This window comes from Pezoporus wallicus, unplaced genomic scaffold (genome assembly GCF_028554395.1).
Source record: "Pezoporus wallicus isolate ANWC-B61680 ecotype Strahan unplaced genomic scaffold, APGP_CSIRO_Pwel_v1 contig_12129, whole genome shotgun sequence".
Classification (NCBI taxonomy): Eukaryota; Metazoa; Chordata; class Aves; order Psittaciformes; family Psittacidae; genus Pezoporus; species Pezoporus wallicus.
The window spans coordinates 1,164,568-1,179,129 of NW_026642642.1; the positions used below are offsets into that span (position 1 = coordinate 1,164,568).

General features: G+C 37.3%; 1 protein-coding gene across 1 annotated transcript in view; it reads right to left on the reverse strand.

Moving 5' to 3' along the window:
- Positions 1-652: 652 nt before the first annotated feature.
- The window catches only part of GOLPH3 (golgi phosphoprotein 3), a 32,846-nt gene continuing 18,936 nt past the window's right edge, over positions 653-14,562 (reverse strand). The window contains exons 2-4 of the mRNA XM_057431179.1: positions 11,446-11,577; positions 5,354-5,468; positions 653-2,141 (exon numbers count right to left, since the gene is read on the reverse strand). Of these exons, the coding sequence (XP_057287162.1) occupies positions 1,717-2,141; positions 5,354-5,468; positions 11,446-11,577 (672 nt within the window). The 3' untranslated portion in view covers positions 653-1,716. The remainder of the gene's footprint in view (positions 2,142-5,353; positions 5,469-11,445; positions 11,578-14,562) is intronic.

A 14,562-nucleotide genomic window follows, 5' to 3' on the forward strand; every position in this document is an offset into this window, starting at 1 on the left:
AAAACTGGAATTCCAGTCAAAGATGAGGCTGTAGAGTTGTGCTTAAGACAGATGAGGTCTACCTACGGCAGGCACAGCTGCACGCTCCCAAGCTAACTTGGTCTGTCTCAGCCATGAATCCTGCAGATCCGAGTGACACTGCTGATTATGTCAGTTTGATCTATTTAATATAAACTCTCCCTTTCTAATAAGAAGGATATTAACTAAAGCTTTCAGTTAAGCAATAAAACCTTTCTAATTAGCAACAAAAAAATAAAAGTGACATGCTTGCTCTGTTTCAGGCACTTTCAAGATCATAGTTTATTTACTGCAGGTAAAAAGCTAGTATACAGATTAAGGGAACCCTTAAATTTCTACTCTACAGTTATACACCATCTAGTATTCTTGCTCTGAATATTAACCAAAAAAGTTTCTAAACACCTGTAAGCCCCACTATAAATCTGCATTTTTATGACGAAAAAAAAGAAGAAATATAAATTGTTGCTTAATTTTTTCAATGCACAATATTTACACTGTGAAATGGAAGAACAAGGAGTAGCAAAGAGGCAGTACATTTTAAAAAGACAGAGTTTTATATTTTTTTCACAAGTGGGCTAATCAGCATAACTGTATGTAAAAAAAAAAATTAAAAAAATCAAAGTATAGCAGAGTGTCCCATGACACAAATCTTAATTGTCTGAACTGCAGTCATTATTTGCTAACTGTTTACATGCAGCAACTGCTAGGACTGAATTTCCGCTTTTAAAGTGTAAAATAGATTATGAGATTTAAGAGACAAACATTAATTTGTGTACGAAATAAAAAACTGCACTCTAGAATTGTACTGGTCACTCTTCCATAAAAGAGGGAGAAGAAAAGAAACAACAAAACAAAGCACGCACAATGATAAAAAGCAGTCTCTTTCCGTACACTTAATTATCAAAGGCAATGCATAGACTGAGAATACCTGAATGGCAAACTCTGCAGACATTGGAAACAAACAGCTTTCACATACATGCTCTTTACAGGAGGCCTCTCTTTCCATTGAATGGCAATGGCTGACAGCAAATAAGGGGCACCAGGTGTACAACTAAGTAGATCTTGCAAAATACTAAGATGGGGCAGCTGTTAATATACAATTTGAACTATATATACAATATAATGGAATGTATCCCATCCCAAAACTGGTTTATGAAACAACTGGACCTTTCCATACTAGCCTTATGACTCAGCTATCATTCTAATTAAAACTACACAAGAGACTTACATAAAAAGTAAAATTAATGGGGCCTTTTACAAGAACTATTGACAAAGCTGCTTAATGGCATTTCTGCTTTTAAAGTAATTTTGTTGGATATAATTGAAATGACATCTGTGTACAAAATGTCCTGAAAGACACTTCAACATGGAGCTTTGGTGATTTAAACCACTTCAGTAACAATAAGATGAAAAATAGATTAAACAAAGTATTTCAGATAACTCAAACTGAATAGGAAATGGAATACCAATATGGCAGTAAAACCTTTTTCTGTTGTTTTTAAACAGGAGAGTCTCTTGTACCAGCAGAATCCTGCATACAGATACACAGAGAAGGAGGGAATACACCGCTTATAATTCCCATTAAACAAAAGCCGATTCATCATGTGAGAAGGTACAAATTACAGAAAACATGAAGAGTCAATAGAAGACTAAACAACTGGTTTACATGAAAGAGAGAACACTTCAGTCTGAACGCAGTTACTTAGTGAAAGCTGCTACAACAGCCCACAGAACCTCATTCGTGTTGGCTTTCATACATTCAACCTCAGGGTCTAAATCCAAAAGCTGACGCACTCTCTTTGTGGCTAAATCATACTGCTCATCCAAAAGGGGGGCAAAAGCGTTCTCCAGAACATCTGAAGCATGGGCTAAGTAAACAAGTGCCAGCAAGCGCTTGTCCATGCGGTGAGGGTCGTTCACCCATTTGTCAAGAACTGCTTCTTGAACCTTCTTGATGAGGCGCTGTTTGATATTGTTGTTGGTGAGAGGGTGGGTGGTCATGTCAAAAAGGAGGAAGTTCTGTTTCTCTGTTGTCAGTACACCTTTTTCCACTAGATTTTTAGCTAACCGTTCACGGACATTTCGTAGTTGGTAGTGCAACTTCAGTGGGTTCCATGTTTCACCTAAAAAGACAAGCAAAATACCCAACGGTCATGTGAAGTCTAAGCTGCTCTGTTAAGAGTGAATGCCCCACCTTCCCCCCCTCACTGTGGTGGACAACGAGCTGTCAAATTTATATCGATAACCATTACACTAATATACTGTGCCAATGTCAGCATTTCTCCAATCGGACCTACCCAGATATAGACAGAGAGACACAAAATGTAAGAGCCTCCTTGGAGGAACTTCAGTGTACATTTTAAGTATAAAAGTAAAAATCCCCAAACAAGCAAAACCCAAACCAGACACAAAGGAAGAGTTTAACAATAAACACCTTCTCCAATCTTGTACATTTGTCTACGTCCACCCTTTTACCATTTCAGAGACTGGAAGAAGTGCCATTGCCTTTCTTACTGCCACAGAGGCAAGCTAATACAGACCTACCCAGTGCATTTCTTCATTTCTTCAGGTTTTCATTCTCTCTGTTCCTGCCCTCACCAGGTGAAACAGTAACCATGCACTGTGAGAGTGTGAGCGGTTCGTACATACAAGCACATTAGGCAGGGAATTTAATATTTCTATAAAAGTTATTTCTAATGATTTTTGTCAAGGCAGGAGAACTGGATTCTTTAGAGGGCATGACAGTGTGTGGGTAGAGGAGGGAATTAAAAAAGCACAAAGTCAGCATCAACAGCTACTGATAAAGCTAGAATTGTTACACACTGAGAAATTCACCTTTGTTTAAGAGTTTACTCAAGTTAAAATTTTAGATCCAGCCTAATAAAGTATTGTCATAAGTACTAAAATCACCTCCTGATCTAAAAGAGTCTAAGCATATTAAGTGGTCAGAGAAAAAAACAGCAGTACTTATTTCTTATACAAGTGGGAGTTTTCCATAAGTACAATACAAATTTCTGTATCAACTTGTTTCTGTATCAGAAAGCTTTTAAAAAAATCATTGGTATGAAAACAACAATAATTAATACCCACAGATTACTTTAAGATTTCTCCTGCTGTGATGGAGGGTGACATATGCTGTATCCAAATAACAGCCACTTAAGTAAACAAATGAGGTGATAACAAGTGCATAGTGAAAGGTAGAAAACCCACCCACACCTGAACTATAGAAGTCCCCTGTAGGGCCCACACTCATTGAATATGATTCCTCAGCGTGACCATGAATTAAACTATCACACACACAGACACACACTAAACAGCAGTTTCCTTACAGCGTTTCAAAGGGCAAAGGCTATTTCCTATACGTGTCTACATTTATCAGGTGGATGTGGCTGTACGGCTGTACGGCAATAAAAATCAGTACTGTGCTGACACCTTGTGACCAATCTCCTCAATTACACCGACACTTGCTCGTGCAGGCAGATGTTTGTTACGTCTACAGAAGACCCGACATTTTGATTCAGGCTTCTGTATGCCGTACACTTTCTTCTCTTAGAAGCTATCTTAAAAACAACATCAGCCTGGCAAACATGACCTTACACGTCCACATTAACATTTCCATGATGGATCTGAAATCATATGTACGGTAACTTCAAGCCACATTCTTCACATGGTTGGCAATTACAATGGGAGTAGCTATTTTCAAGGATCAGGCCCTAAAGAAAAAAAAGTTCACAATAAAATAAAACCTAATAAAACACAACAATACTTCTCTTCAAAGGGCAGTCCTCTAAACCATGGGAAATACAAAGAACTCTAATGCCATTCAAGAACTAGTAATAACCATATGTAAGTAAAAATGTTTGATCCAAGTGTTGGTCACCACACTGACAATAACCATTTTCCCAGAGCCAAAGCTCAGCAGGGTCAGGGAAACAGCTTAGCTCAAAGAAAACATACAACATTGTTCATTCATTAGTTGACCTTTTTTAAATCAGTCCTAACTTCATGTGCTCTGCACTGAGAGAGAAGGTGAAATGTCAGCACAAATTATGTATTTGGGAAAAGAAAAATGAGTTGGTTTTGCAGCCTGTTAAAGTGAGGGAGAGCTGAGCAAGAACTGAACTGCCAGGCTGTACTGCAGCCATGCCTCCTACTGACAAGGACTGCTTTGTTTTCCTGTCTCCCCTCTCTGCCTGACAGTCAGTGAGCAAGAAGGGAGGGATGGCAAGGACAGGAGTACCATGTGGATGATGTGCAAGGAAGGCTGTTAATGGTGGTACAGGATGAACGGGAAGAACATAATGAAAACAAGCAAGCAGAGAAAGGTGGAGAAATTTGTTCATTTTTCAAATTCTTACATATCAGTTGTTGCAAGTAACAGATTAAGAGAGACAACTTCAAGCATCATTAGCCATGCCCCACCCCAACCTCCCAGAGCCATGATGTTGACAAAACAGTGTGTTTTTCTCCTGCAGTGTTGGCACAGCTGAAGTACAGTTCTGCTATACTCCAAGGAGGCTGCTGTGTTTTGTAAAAACAAACGCTGGTGATGAATTCAGGCTACAGAAACAAGAAAACCCCCCAAAAACCCAGTAAAAGCACTGCATGTTAGAAAATGGTCATTGTTAATTTCAGTTTAATTTACGCATCCTAAGGATTCAACTGTTTGCAACGAATATGAAAAAAAATGTTAACTGTAATTGTAAAAATTAAATCTAACTGATATTTCATTTGTTTTGTTTTTTCCCACAACTTACTAGCTGTGCAGAAAGTGCTTTGTGTGAAGTACTCACGTTGAAGACTTTATTTTGAACAACAAGAAACATCTAACACTTGAAAATATTTGTTAAATTTGCTCACTTAATGAAAAAATAGAACTCCTGACTCTGTTGCTTCATAATTACTGGCCAAATAATCCTCAATTTTCACATCTGTGTGGCAATATTCTTATCTCCTTTCTTCATCAAAAATATCTGAACACTGAATCCATACACCTACACTCCAAACTTCCACTAACCCTGATTTCCAATTACAGAGAAAGGCAGTTCTATCTCCAGGGTGCAGTCCTGATTTACTGCAGAAACACCAGAAGACACCTCTTCCACAGAGTTGACATGTCCTCTGACACTTCCATATAGATCCTTTCTGTACCAAGTCAAAAGCAACAGTTACTTATATTTGATTACAGGCTACAATCAACAAGAGACTACCTTAGAGAACATACTAATTAACTTTTTTGCATACTTTCTCCCCCAAAACCTTGTATCTCTAGTGATGCTAGATAATTACCTTTATTGGGGGTAAAAAAAGCAAATACATTATGTCTAAGGCTTACCACTAAGCAGTTCAATCCAATTTTGTACTGTTTCAGGAGGCTGTGTCTCTTTTATGTGTTTCAGAGCTTCATCAAGCAGAACATCCCCTGTAGGAGCATCTGACTTGCAAATCACCTATGACAGAATAAAACAGTATTTTGACTTAATTCATATACTACAAACATTCACCAGTAAAACTTGGGGAAAAAAAAAAAAAGAAAAAAAATCTGCTATCAAAACTAAAGAAACCTTAAAAAAATAAGGAATCATCTCTAAGAACTTAAAACAACAAAAAAAAACAAAAAACCAAACCACCTATTTGTTGAAAAATAGAACCCCAAACCTATCTAAGGATTTTAATTAGAAAGCTATGTCTTAATATAGCTTTATTTACAGGTTATCTACAGGTTATCTATAACTTAAAATAACCTTAACCCCATAGCATTAATAACATGCCTAATGACTAATCTTTAAGCAAGATACTCCACTAACCCAGCCAGGTCATTCACTTCCTCCCCAAAATAAACTTACTAACTATAGTGTTAAACTACTCTCTGATAGCTTCAAGTCAATTTATTCAAAATACTGCAGTTAAACAATTACAAATTAGCACTTCAAAACAATCAGGTAAAAAGGTAACAGGCAACTGACAAAAAAATAACACAATATGTAAGAGAAGAAGCAAGAGAAAGCGCTTTTTTTTTTGTGTGTGTGTGTGTAGCACTTCACAGTAGTCAGGTGTCCTGGAAAAGCTTTAAGTGTCTTTTAGAAATACATCCCATTAGTCCTGTTCTGTAGTGCTAGTCATCCTTAATATAAACAGTACAGTGCAGTACATTTTCATAGGGTCTAAGATGACACTAAAATGAGCTACAATACTAAGACAGCTTTAATACTGGCAAGATGATCCCAAACTGAGAGATGTGAAAAGTCATGGAGATGAAATGGAAATTGCTGGAGAGATCTCTGTGAATACCTAAGAGGTCATAGCTGGGAAATTATTTCCCATTTAGATGGCAGAGAAAATAAGATTTTATTAAAAATCAGCATGAATGGAACAGTCCACAATGATGGCAACAAAGGGCAAAGTTTGTTTAGATCTAAACCAAAAGCATATAAGGTATTTTTACAAAGAAGGTATCATATTTTATGATGCCTATTTCAGGGAAAAAAATAAAAGATATCAGCTTTTTCTGGAAATACAAAAGAGCAGGATGTACTGTCAAAAGCTTCAACAGGCAAATTAAACTGCTAAGCAGCCAGGGAGCTGCTGAATTGCATTCAATGGAGAATTTTAAGACTAAACATCTGCTAGGGAAAAACAGAGAAACCTCATTATCTCTTACTGCATCAAGATTAAAGCAAGTCTCCATTTTGGGGAGCTGGAGATCACTTCAACCATAACCCTAGGATGTTTGATTTTAAGAACACAACTACACTTTAATCCAGGAAACTCCTTTTTTAAAAAACACAAAACAATGCATGTTTGTCTTTCTGATTTACAAGCTTCCACCACAGCATCACTCAAGACCTCTATTAAGTACATGTAATGGTATCACGTCTGGCAGTTTTATATCAAGATTCTGATTTTGTTTTGAAGTGTCTGTTCTTTAATTATACAGGAGTATGCTTCAAGTTGGGCTTTTAAGCTGCTAGATTGTGGCTATTAGCCACCTGTCAGATACTCCTTTAATAATTAGCCTAAAAAATTAGCCTAAACCCACCCACTTATCTATCATTTCTTCTTTTCAAAATTGACTTTGCAGCAGTATTTTAGTTTCTCTGAAGTGTCTTATTAAAGTAGTCTTCATTACACTGATCACTCCAGCCTGTTGCAGCTGGTAATCTACTGCTCACCATTTCATGTTAACAGGCAAGATGTGAAATCACCTTTCTTACCTTCTTTATTATTATTAAGAAAAAAACAAAACTAAATAAAACCCACAAAACAAAACCACCAACCACCCAAAACAAACCTCAATGAAGAGACAAAAAAATGCTTATAAATTTAGGATATACATAAGGGTTTTTTAAAAAAGTTTAGAAAACAGCCTTCCTTATTTGAGGTTAAGATATTTCTTTCTACCACTGCAAAGAAATTTTAAAAGCTAGCCTGAATATAATGCACTGCAACAGTATGAGCCAAAACATATAGCCATTTAAAGGAAAAAGCTGTAAGGAATAAAGACTCTCCTATTAGTCAGGACTCCATAAGCTCTTGTGAAGCCACAATGCACAATTTTGTGTACAAGTTTACAGCTCTCTGCAGCCAGGGATACACCATTGTTTCTTCCCTGCTCGAGCAAGTCCAGAGGATGCCAGGAAGATGATCTGAGGGCAGGAGTACCTCTCCTCTGAGAACAGTCTGAGAGACCTGGGGCTGTTCAGCCTGGAGAAGAGAAGGCTCTGGGGAAACCTTAGAGCAGCTCCAGTGCCTAAAGGGAGCTACAAGACATCTGGACAGGGGCTTTTTACAAGGGCCTGTAGTGACAGGACAAGGTGGAATGCGTTTAAGCTGACAGAGGGGAGATTTAGACTAGACATCAAGAAGAAATTCTTCCTTGTGAGGGTAGTGAGGCACTGGCACAGGTTGCCCAGAGAAGCTGTGGATGCCCCGTTCCTGGCAGTGTTCAAGGCCAGGTTGGACTGGGCTTGGAGCAACCTGCTCCAGTGGAAGGTGAATGGCAGGGGGTTGGAACTGGATGAGCTTTAAGGTCCCTTCCAACCCAAACCAGTCTATGATTCAATGATTCTTCTCACTTCTCTGTTACACTCACTATTCATGGGACAAATTTTTCTTTGTTCTCCAAAAGAAAGTGAAAAGTGGTTCACACTTCAATGTATTTCTCTACCCCCTCCCTTCCCAACACATGGAGTCAAGCAACCATGGAAAACTAGCCACATCCCTCCTACCTTCATGGATCTACTCTTTCTTGAAGGATTAATTGGTGAATAAGCTTGGCTAACTCTTCAGAGTCATTAAGAGCACAAGAGCAGCAGGAAATCAAGTGGGTTGGGGATCTTGTGAATTAAATCACTACAGAATTTTGAACATCCACAAGGGAGAATGTTCTTCTATCTATCTTTAATAGAGGAGGTAAGGCAGAGAAAGAACTTAAGATCCTGGCTCTTCAGAGATGGTGGTCTCAGCCTTACTGCAAAAAGTCTTTATTTATTCCAATTTCTCAGTGATGGATTTGGTACTAGATTTGCCTTGCATCCAGCTGCTGAGGAAATTTCAATTATACAGGATACTTGATTTGCATTTTCCAAAATGCAGCTTTATAATTAAGCAATGCTCAAGATTAAGCACTTCTTGTGTTGATTTTTAAGTAAACTTCATAATCTAGTTTTAGATACAAATACAAAAATTCACTCATAAAGTAATAACTCAGAATTGTTAGCTGTAAAATACTGGTATAAATTAATCTGCCAAGGATTTGGTGGGATTTCTTTTATAACTCTAATGGCTTGGTTTTCTTTCTGAGGTTGTAGGGCAGCACAGAGTACTATTTTCTATCTGCAATAACCGCCAGCCCTAGAAATTACTTTATACATAAACCTCAACATTTAAATATTTATTTCTAAAACTGATACCAGTAGACAGAACTCCAAAATGATGCAGTGATTACATACCCTTAACCCAAATTTAAGCAGATGCTGCAACATGAATACATCATATTGTCTGCCAGTTTTTCTAGTCTCATTTGTCTCCCTATGGCATTCAAGCATGAATTTAATATAGCTTGATCCATTCTGAAGTTCTGTCTTAAAAACTGCAAAAATTATCAAAGATCTACCCGATTTAGGGCTTGATGTGCAAATCATTGTAGCTAGCAATCTTTTCAGTCAGTTGTATGAGCAAGGCCACAGTTAGCTGGTCACAAATCCATACTACTGCCCGAAGAACTAGTTCTGCCCTCTTCTTGTGCTCATCTTATTGCTTGTGACAGCAGTCTCACTTGTGCCACACCTGATGACAAGATCGAGATAGCAACTAAAGTAAAAAATAAGCTGATTGAAGCTTTTCAGCCAGAGGGGTTACACAACAAGGCTGCAAACATGCTAGTAACAATCCAAAAGAGACTCCAGTAAGTTTCTTTGCAAAGACAGTACTACCCTTCTCATCTGCAATACAGGCTAAAGTGACTGAAAACTAAACTCCTCCCTTCAGATCATGGCTTGAAGATACAGGGTTTTGATTCACAAATCAAGGTTTTGAGTTTTTAGGAGGTTTGACCTTCCCACAAAATTGAAAGATGGACCTGGCATGAGGATGAAGAAGGGCTAATCTGGATGACATAAGGTATAGAAAATGGTACTGCCATGAATCACAACCTTGGATGCACTAGACAGCTCATTCCATGCACTAAGCACAGTATTTAATTCACAGCATAAGCTGAGGGCAGGGGGAGCAAAGCCTGCAAAAGGGAATCAAGGAAGACACTTGGTAGAGCTGAGGCATCTAAATCTAGCCAACACAGAAACAAGACTGAAATTTTATGTTAATGCAGAACTTAAAATAAGGCACAAAACAATACAAGTCATTCATGAAAATAATTTCCAAACTGAGAGCTGGTGCAGGAGAAGAAATCTCAAATATATCACCAGTTAGGGATTTTATTTGCAAGAAATCATTTAAGCAGAAACCAATCTTCATTTAAATTTTAAATTAAAGTTTTTTTCACAGAATCCTCCTACCTGCAAAAAGAAATCTCAATTGCCTTACAGCAGAGTAACAAAACCTTTAATATTGGGTAGCTTAATTAAGAGAAGGGAAGGAGAAAACAAACACACCCACCCCCAAAACAACATGATAAAATTTAACAAAAATTAAAATTAAAAAAAAACAACCAAATAAAAAAAAAAACCAATGAAAACAACCAAGAAAAAAAAAAACATACCTCCCACCTCCAAACCAGCAAAACAAAACACTGGGAAACAAAAAAAAAAAAAAAAAAAAGACAATAACTTGCTTGCATTCTTTATTGTAGATAGGCCCAGGTTAATTTGCCATTTTCAAAACAAATAAACAAAAAACACCTCATAATTAAAATTTCAGGTTGATAGAGCTGACAATGCTTACAACAACAACAACAAAAAAAAACTACTAAAACATTCTTATATGCCTAAGAAGCCAAAAGTTTTGGAAAAAAAAAAAAATGCAAACTAATACTGAGTATGCTTTAAATGGAGCTAAAAGAAGTAGGAGCTGTTTGTCTGAACAGAGGTTAGATTCAAGAGGGTGAAGCTGGGAGAAGGTTGGGGAATTTGTAGCCTTTACTTTAAAAAACCTAGCAAAAGATAATATTGACAGGGAAAAGTGCCATAAAAGAGAATTTATCTGTCATGGATAGAAAACATTTGACCATGTCTTCATTAATCCTGTAAAGTAAGTATCCTCTAATGCTGATGAAGTAAAAAATTCTTCTGACACTCTGACTTTGCACATTTCATACAATGGAAAAATCCAGGAGCAAAAGTAATACATTAAGGCCTCAAACCTTCAGCTAATTTTATAAAGGACCTTAAAAATTTGGCCATCTCAGAAGGTCAGTGAGTGGTACAATATATTTAATACACCACTCATGCTCAAACTAGATAGAATTTTGTTTTCTGGGGGCCCAAGGTACAAGGCTAGTTTCCTTCTGTTCCCCTGCACAAACTGCAACATCATGTTCACCAGAATAAACTGATGGCTTGAAGGACACATCTGGCAGGCTGTCAGCCATTCTTTTCAGCTCTAGCCAACATCTCACCAACCTTGCACAAGCCACTTCCTTCGGCAGTGGTACCACAAACAGTGGTACTGGCTCTCAGCAGTAATGGCTGCCACTGCACCCTGACCAGACCCACTGTCAAATATTTGTACAAGATTCCAAACAGTTGCAGGAACACATCAAGAGAACAAACAGAAGCAGATAACAAGTACTGAAGGCACGTCAGCTCACCAATGAAACACTTAACTCTGTGAATCTAACTTACGTCACTTCAGGATCCCTATGCCCACATAAAGAAAGTAAGTCTTTTTCTTATAACCAATGTAATTTACAGGTCCTGTACTTCCTTAAGCATGATACAAAAGCAACTGTGATCATTTTCTTCCACTTACCTTTCTTGTTAGTAGACTTTTGCGCCTCATTCCACAAGCCTCTAGCTGAAGACGCCCTCGCAGTGCCAATTCAATTAACATACAACCTCGCAATCCTGAGGAGATACAGTCATTCCAGAATGATGTGTAACCCTGTGAAGAATGAAAGACAGTAAGATATCTCTATCTCCGCAAAGCAAACAGAAAATGAGGCTTCCTGCATTCTCTAAGCAGTTTTCCTGCCTTCACACAGGTTTGAAGTAGCATCACAACCACCTCTCCTGAAAGGGAAATAGACTCATCCCCTGTTGAGACAGTTAAGTCTTCTGCTCTTTGAGGAAACATGGAAACCTCAGGGAAGTGATACAAAATGAAAGGGCAAGACGTGAACAACTACAAGATACGAAGTGTAGTTTATACATAGACAAACTAACCTTACTACCTTTAAGACACCAAGCATTTGGCATTACCTACACCACACAGGCTGATCTGAATTTCCTGAGAGATTTTAATATGGTATTACATCCATAAACAATATGGCACTGATAAAGTAATAATAAGCTGAAAATAGATATTAAGTAAAATATGGAGTGTACTGGAAACACAAATGTGGCAATCAGTACAAACCAGAGAACCCATTTTTTAGCTTGAATATAGTAAACCAAAGTTTTCAAGCAACTAGTTGGAAAAGCTATTTTGTTATTTAAATCCTTTGAAAATGTATTTTTAAACCTTAATACCCATTATTCTTATACAGACTGCAAAAAGCAAAACATTTATTCTATGAATTATGTGACATCCAGCAATGCAATTTTATTCTATTCTGCCAATACAGATACATAAGATTCACGCATCTGAAATCCACTGAACTTACAAATCAGTCCCTAACTAATGCATGCCATTAAATACAGATTTCCAGGAACATGAGAATACTTATTTCTATATAGCACTTAACTATTTTCAAGACCTGTATTACACAGATTACCAATACTTCTGAAAAACTACTGAAATATGTCACAGATATTTGCTTAAAAGGCCATAAATAAAAGGTTGGCAAGACATTTCAAGTTATTTAATCAGTCTTCTAATCAGAGCTGATACTTTGCAAGCAACAGCTACTCTCGTAAGTCAGCCCTCCTGTAAATAAAGATTTTGGTTAGCACCAGCCATTTCTTGGCTGAAAACCACGCAAGATAAGGAGCAATATTTGCTTGATGGGGAGGGTAAAAAAATAAAAACAAACAAAAAAAAGAGACTCCTACATTCCACTATTTCTAATTAAATACTCTCCTTACATAATAATTTTTGAAATAAGACAAAATATGCAAACTAAAAATCTACTGCACAAAGTTACAGCTGTGGCACAATATCCACTTCTTTCTGTTCACAAAAAAAGTTTTATAAATATGCAAACAATTGAAGTGCTGCTTTTTCCATAAGGAATGAAAACTGGATTTCTTTTTATAGTGAGTTGCAGAGAAATAGAAGATGACAGATTAACTCAGGCTGGAAGGGACCACAAGAGATCTCTAGTCCAACCTCCTGCTGCAAGCCGGTTCAGCTATTAAGCCAAGTCAAGTTGCTCAGGGTTCTATTCAGGCAAGTCTTGAAAACTTCCAGTGATGGAGACTGCACAGCCATCCAACAATTTTTAATGAAGTGATCCTGAAAGGCAGCTCAAAAAGATTATATTTTTTGTAAATGGAACTGCTTGTTCTACTGGGTTAGATGACATCAAAGTCATGAGAATGCATATGTGTGTGTCCCCCCCACCCCAGCAGGTAAGGAGTTTGCAGGTGAACCACTAGAGAAGGAGCACTGTATTTCAATTATACTGCTATGACTACAGTGAGAAAGCAGATGCTTTAGAACAGCTGGTGTCATCCTGAACATTTTTCAATCCATTAAACTGATCTTTCCAGATAGTTTAGGCAGATGGACCGTTTTTGGCACTTACTGCAAAGACCTCAGACAACTGAAGGGAACCTTCACAGAAGGTCAGTTAAGCATGTTACAGTCTTAACTAAATCATCCTTTAAATTAACTCAAACTTCTTGGTATGACTGAAAATGAGTAGAAGCAGATATTTCTCTTCAACACTGCAAAAAGCTTCTTGACACCCAATTTAAATGGCATACAGCGTAACTATAATAAAATGCACAACAGTAACACTCAGCATTATAGAACTACTGACTATTAAGGAGGTTATAGATGGTGCAGAAAATGAGCAAAAGAAGTAGAGAGAATAATAATAATAATACACAGAGAGGGAGCATAAATAATGTACTATCTGCACAGGAAACAATTGCCTTTTCCCACAAACAAGGTCTAAAATGTGCTAAATGAACCTAGCTCACAGGTTAGAAAAGTAAGAGGTCAACTTCTTATCTATGTTTCAACTGGTTTTCCACAAAAGCAAAAGTTTTCTAAAATACCCTTTAAAAGTTAAACTCACAGTAGATTAATAACCACGTCTGACAGACAGCAATGGATCTGTAAACCACACATGCCCTTGAAAGCTCCCACACAGCTGAAGCCAGTGTACATGGACGGAGATTTTGTCAGTCTGTGCACACCATTCCCTGAACAGGTTACTCATTGTTCATTACAGGTTATGGAACAAAACAGGGATTTAGCTTGACTGTTTAACACTGTTCTCACCATTATTCGAAATACCTAACAGCCTCAGAACACTTAAATTGAAGATCAAAGACCACTACTTACAGATGCAAGTCATTCCACTATTTAATGTTCTCAAACAGCACTAGTTTTCTCAAAAACACAACACCAAGTAATTTTACTTTACCCTTCTTCCTACAAGTCTTTTATAATTATATAAACATCCTACCTCAGTGAAATACTTATACCATTAAAGTTGCTAAGCATCAGGAAAAGAAAAAAGAGATCTCACAAGGCAGGGAGTTATTTTTATCTGACAGCAATTGCACTACAACAGCACTTCAAGCTATGAATAGCTTGCAAAACAAATTTTAACAGTACATTGATTCAAAGATCAAAAGAATATTTACAACTGACATGTTTATTTACACAAACACAGCACAAAAGCATTTTATGTCAGAGCTAACCTAGAAATTTTCAGGCAAAAACTAATTTGCTAGACAAGCATAAAGGGAAATG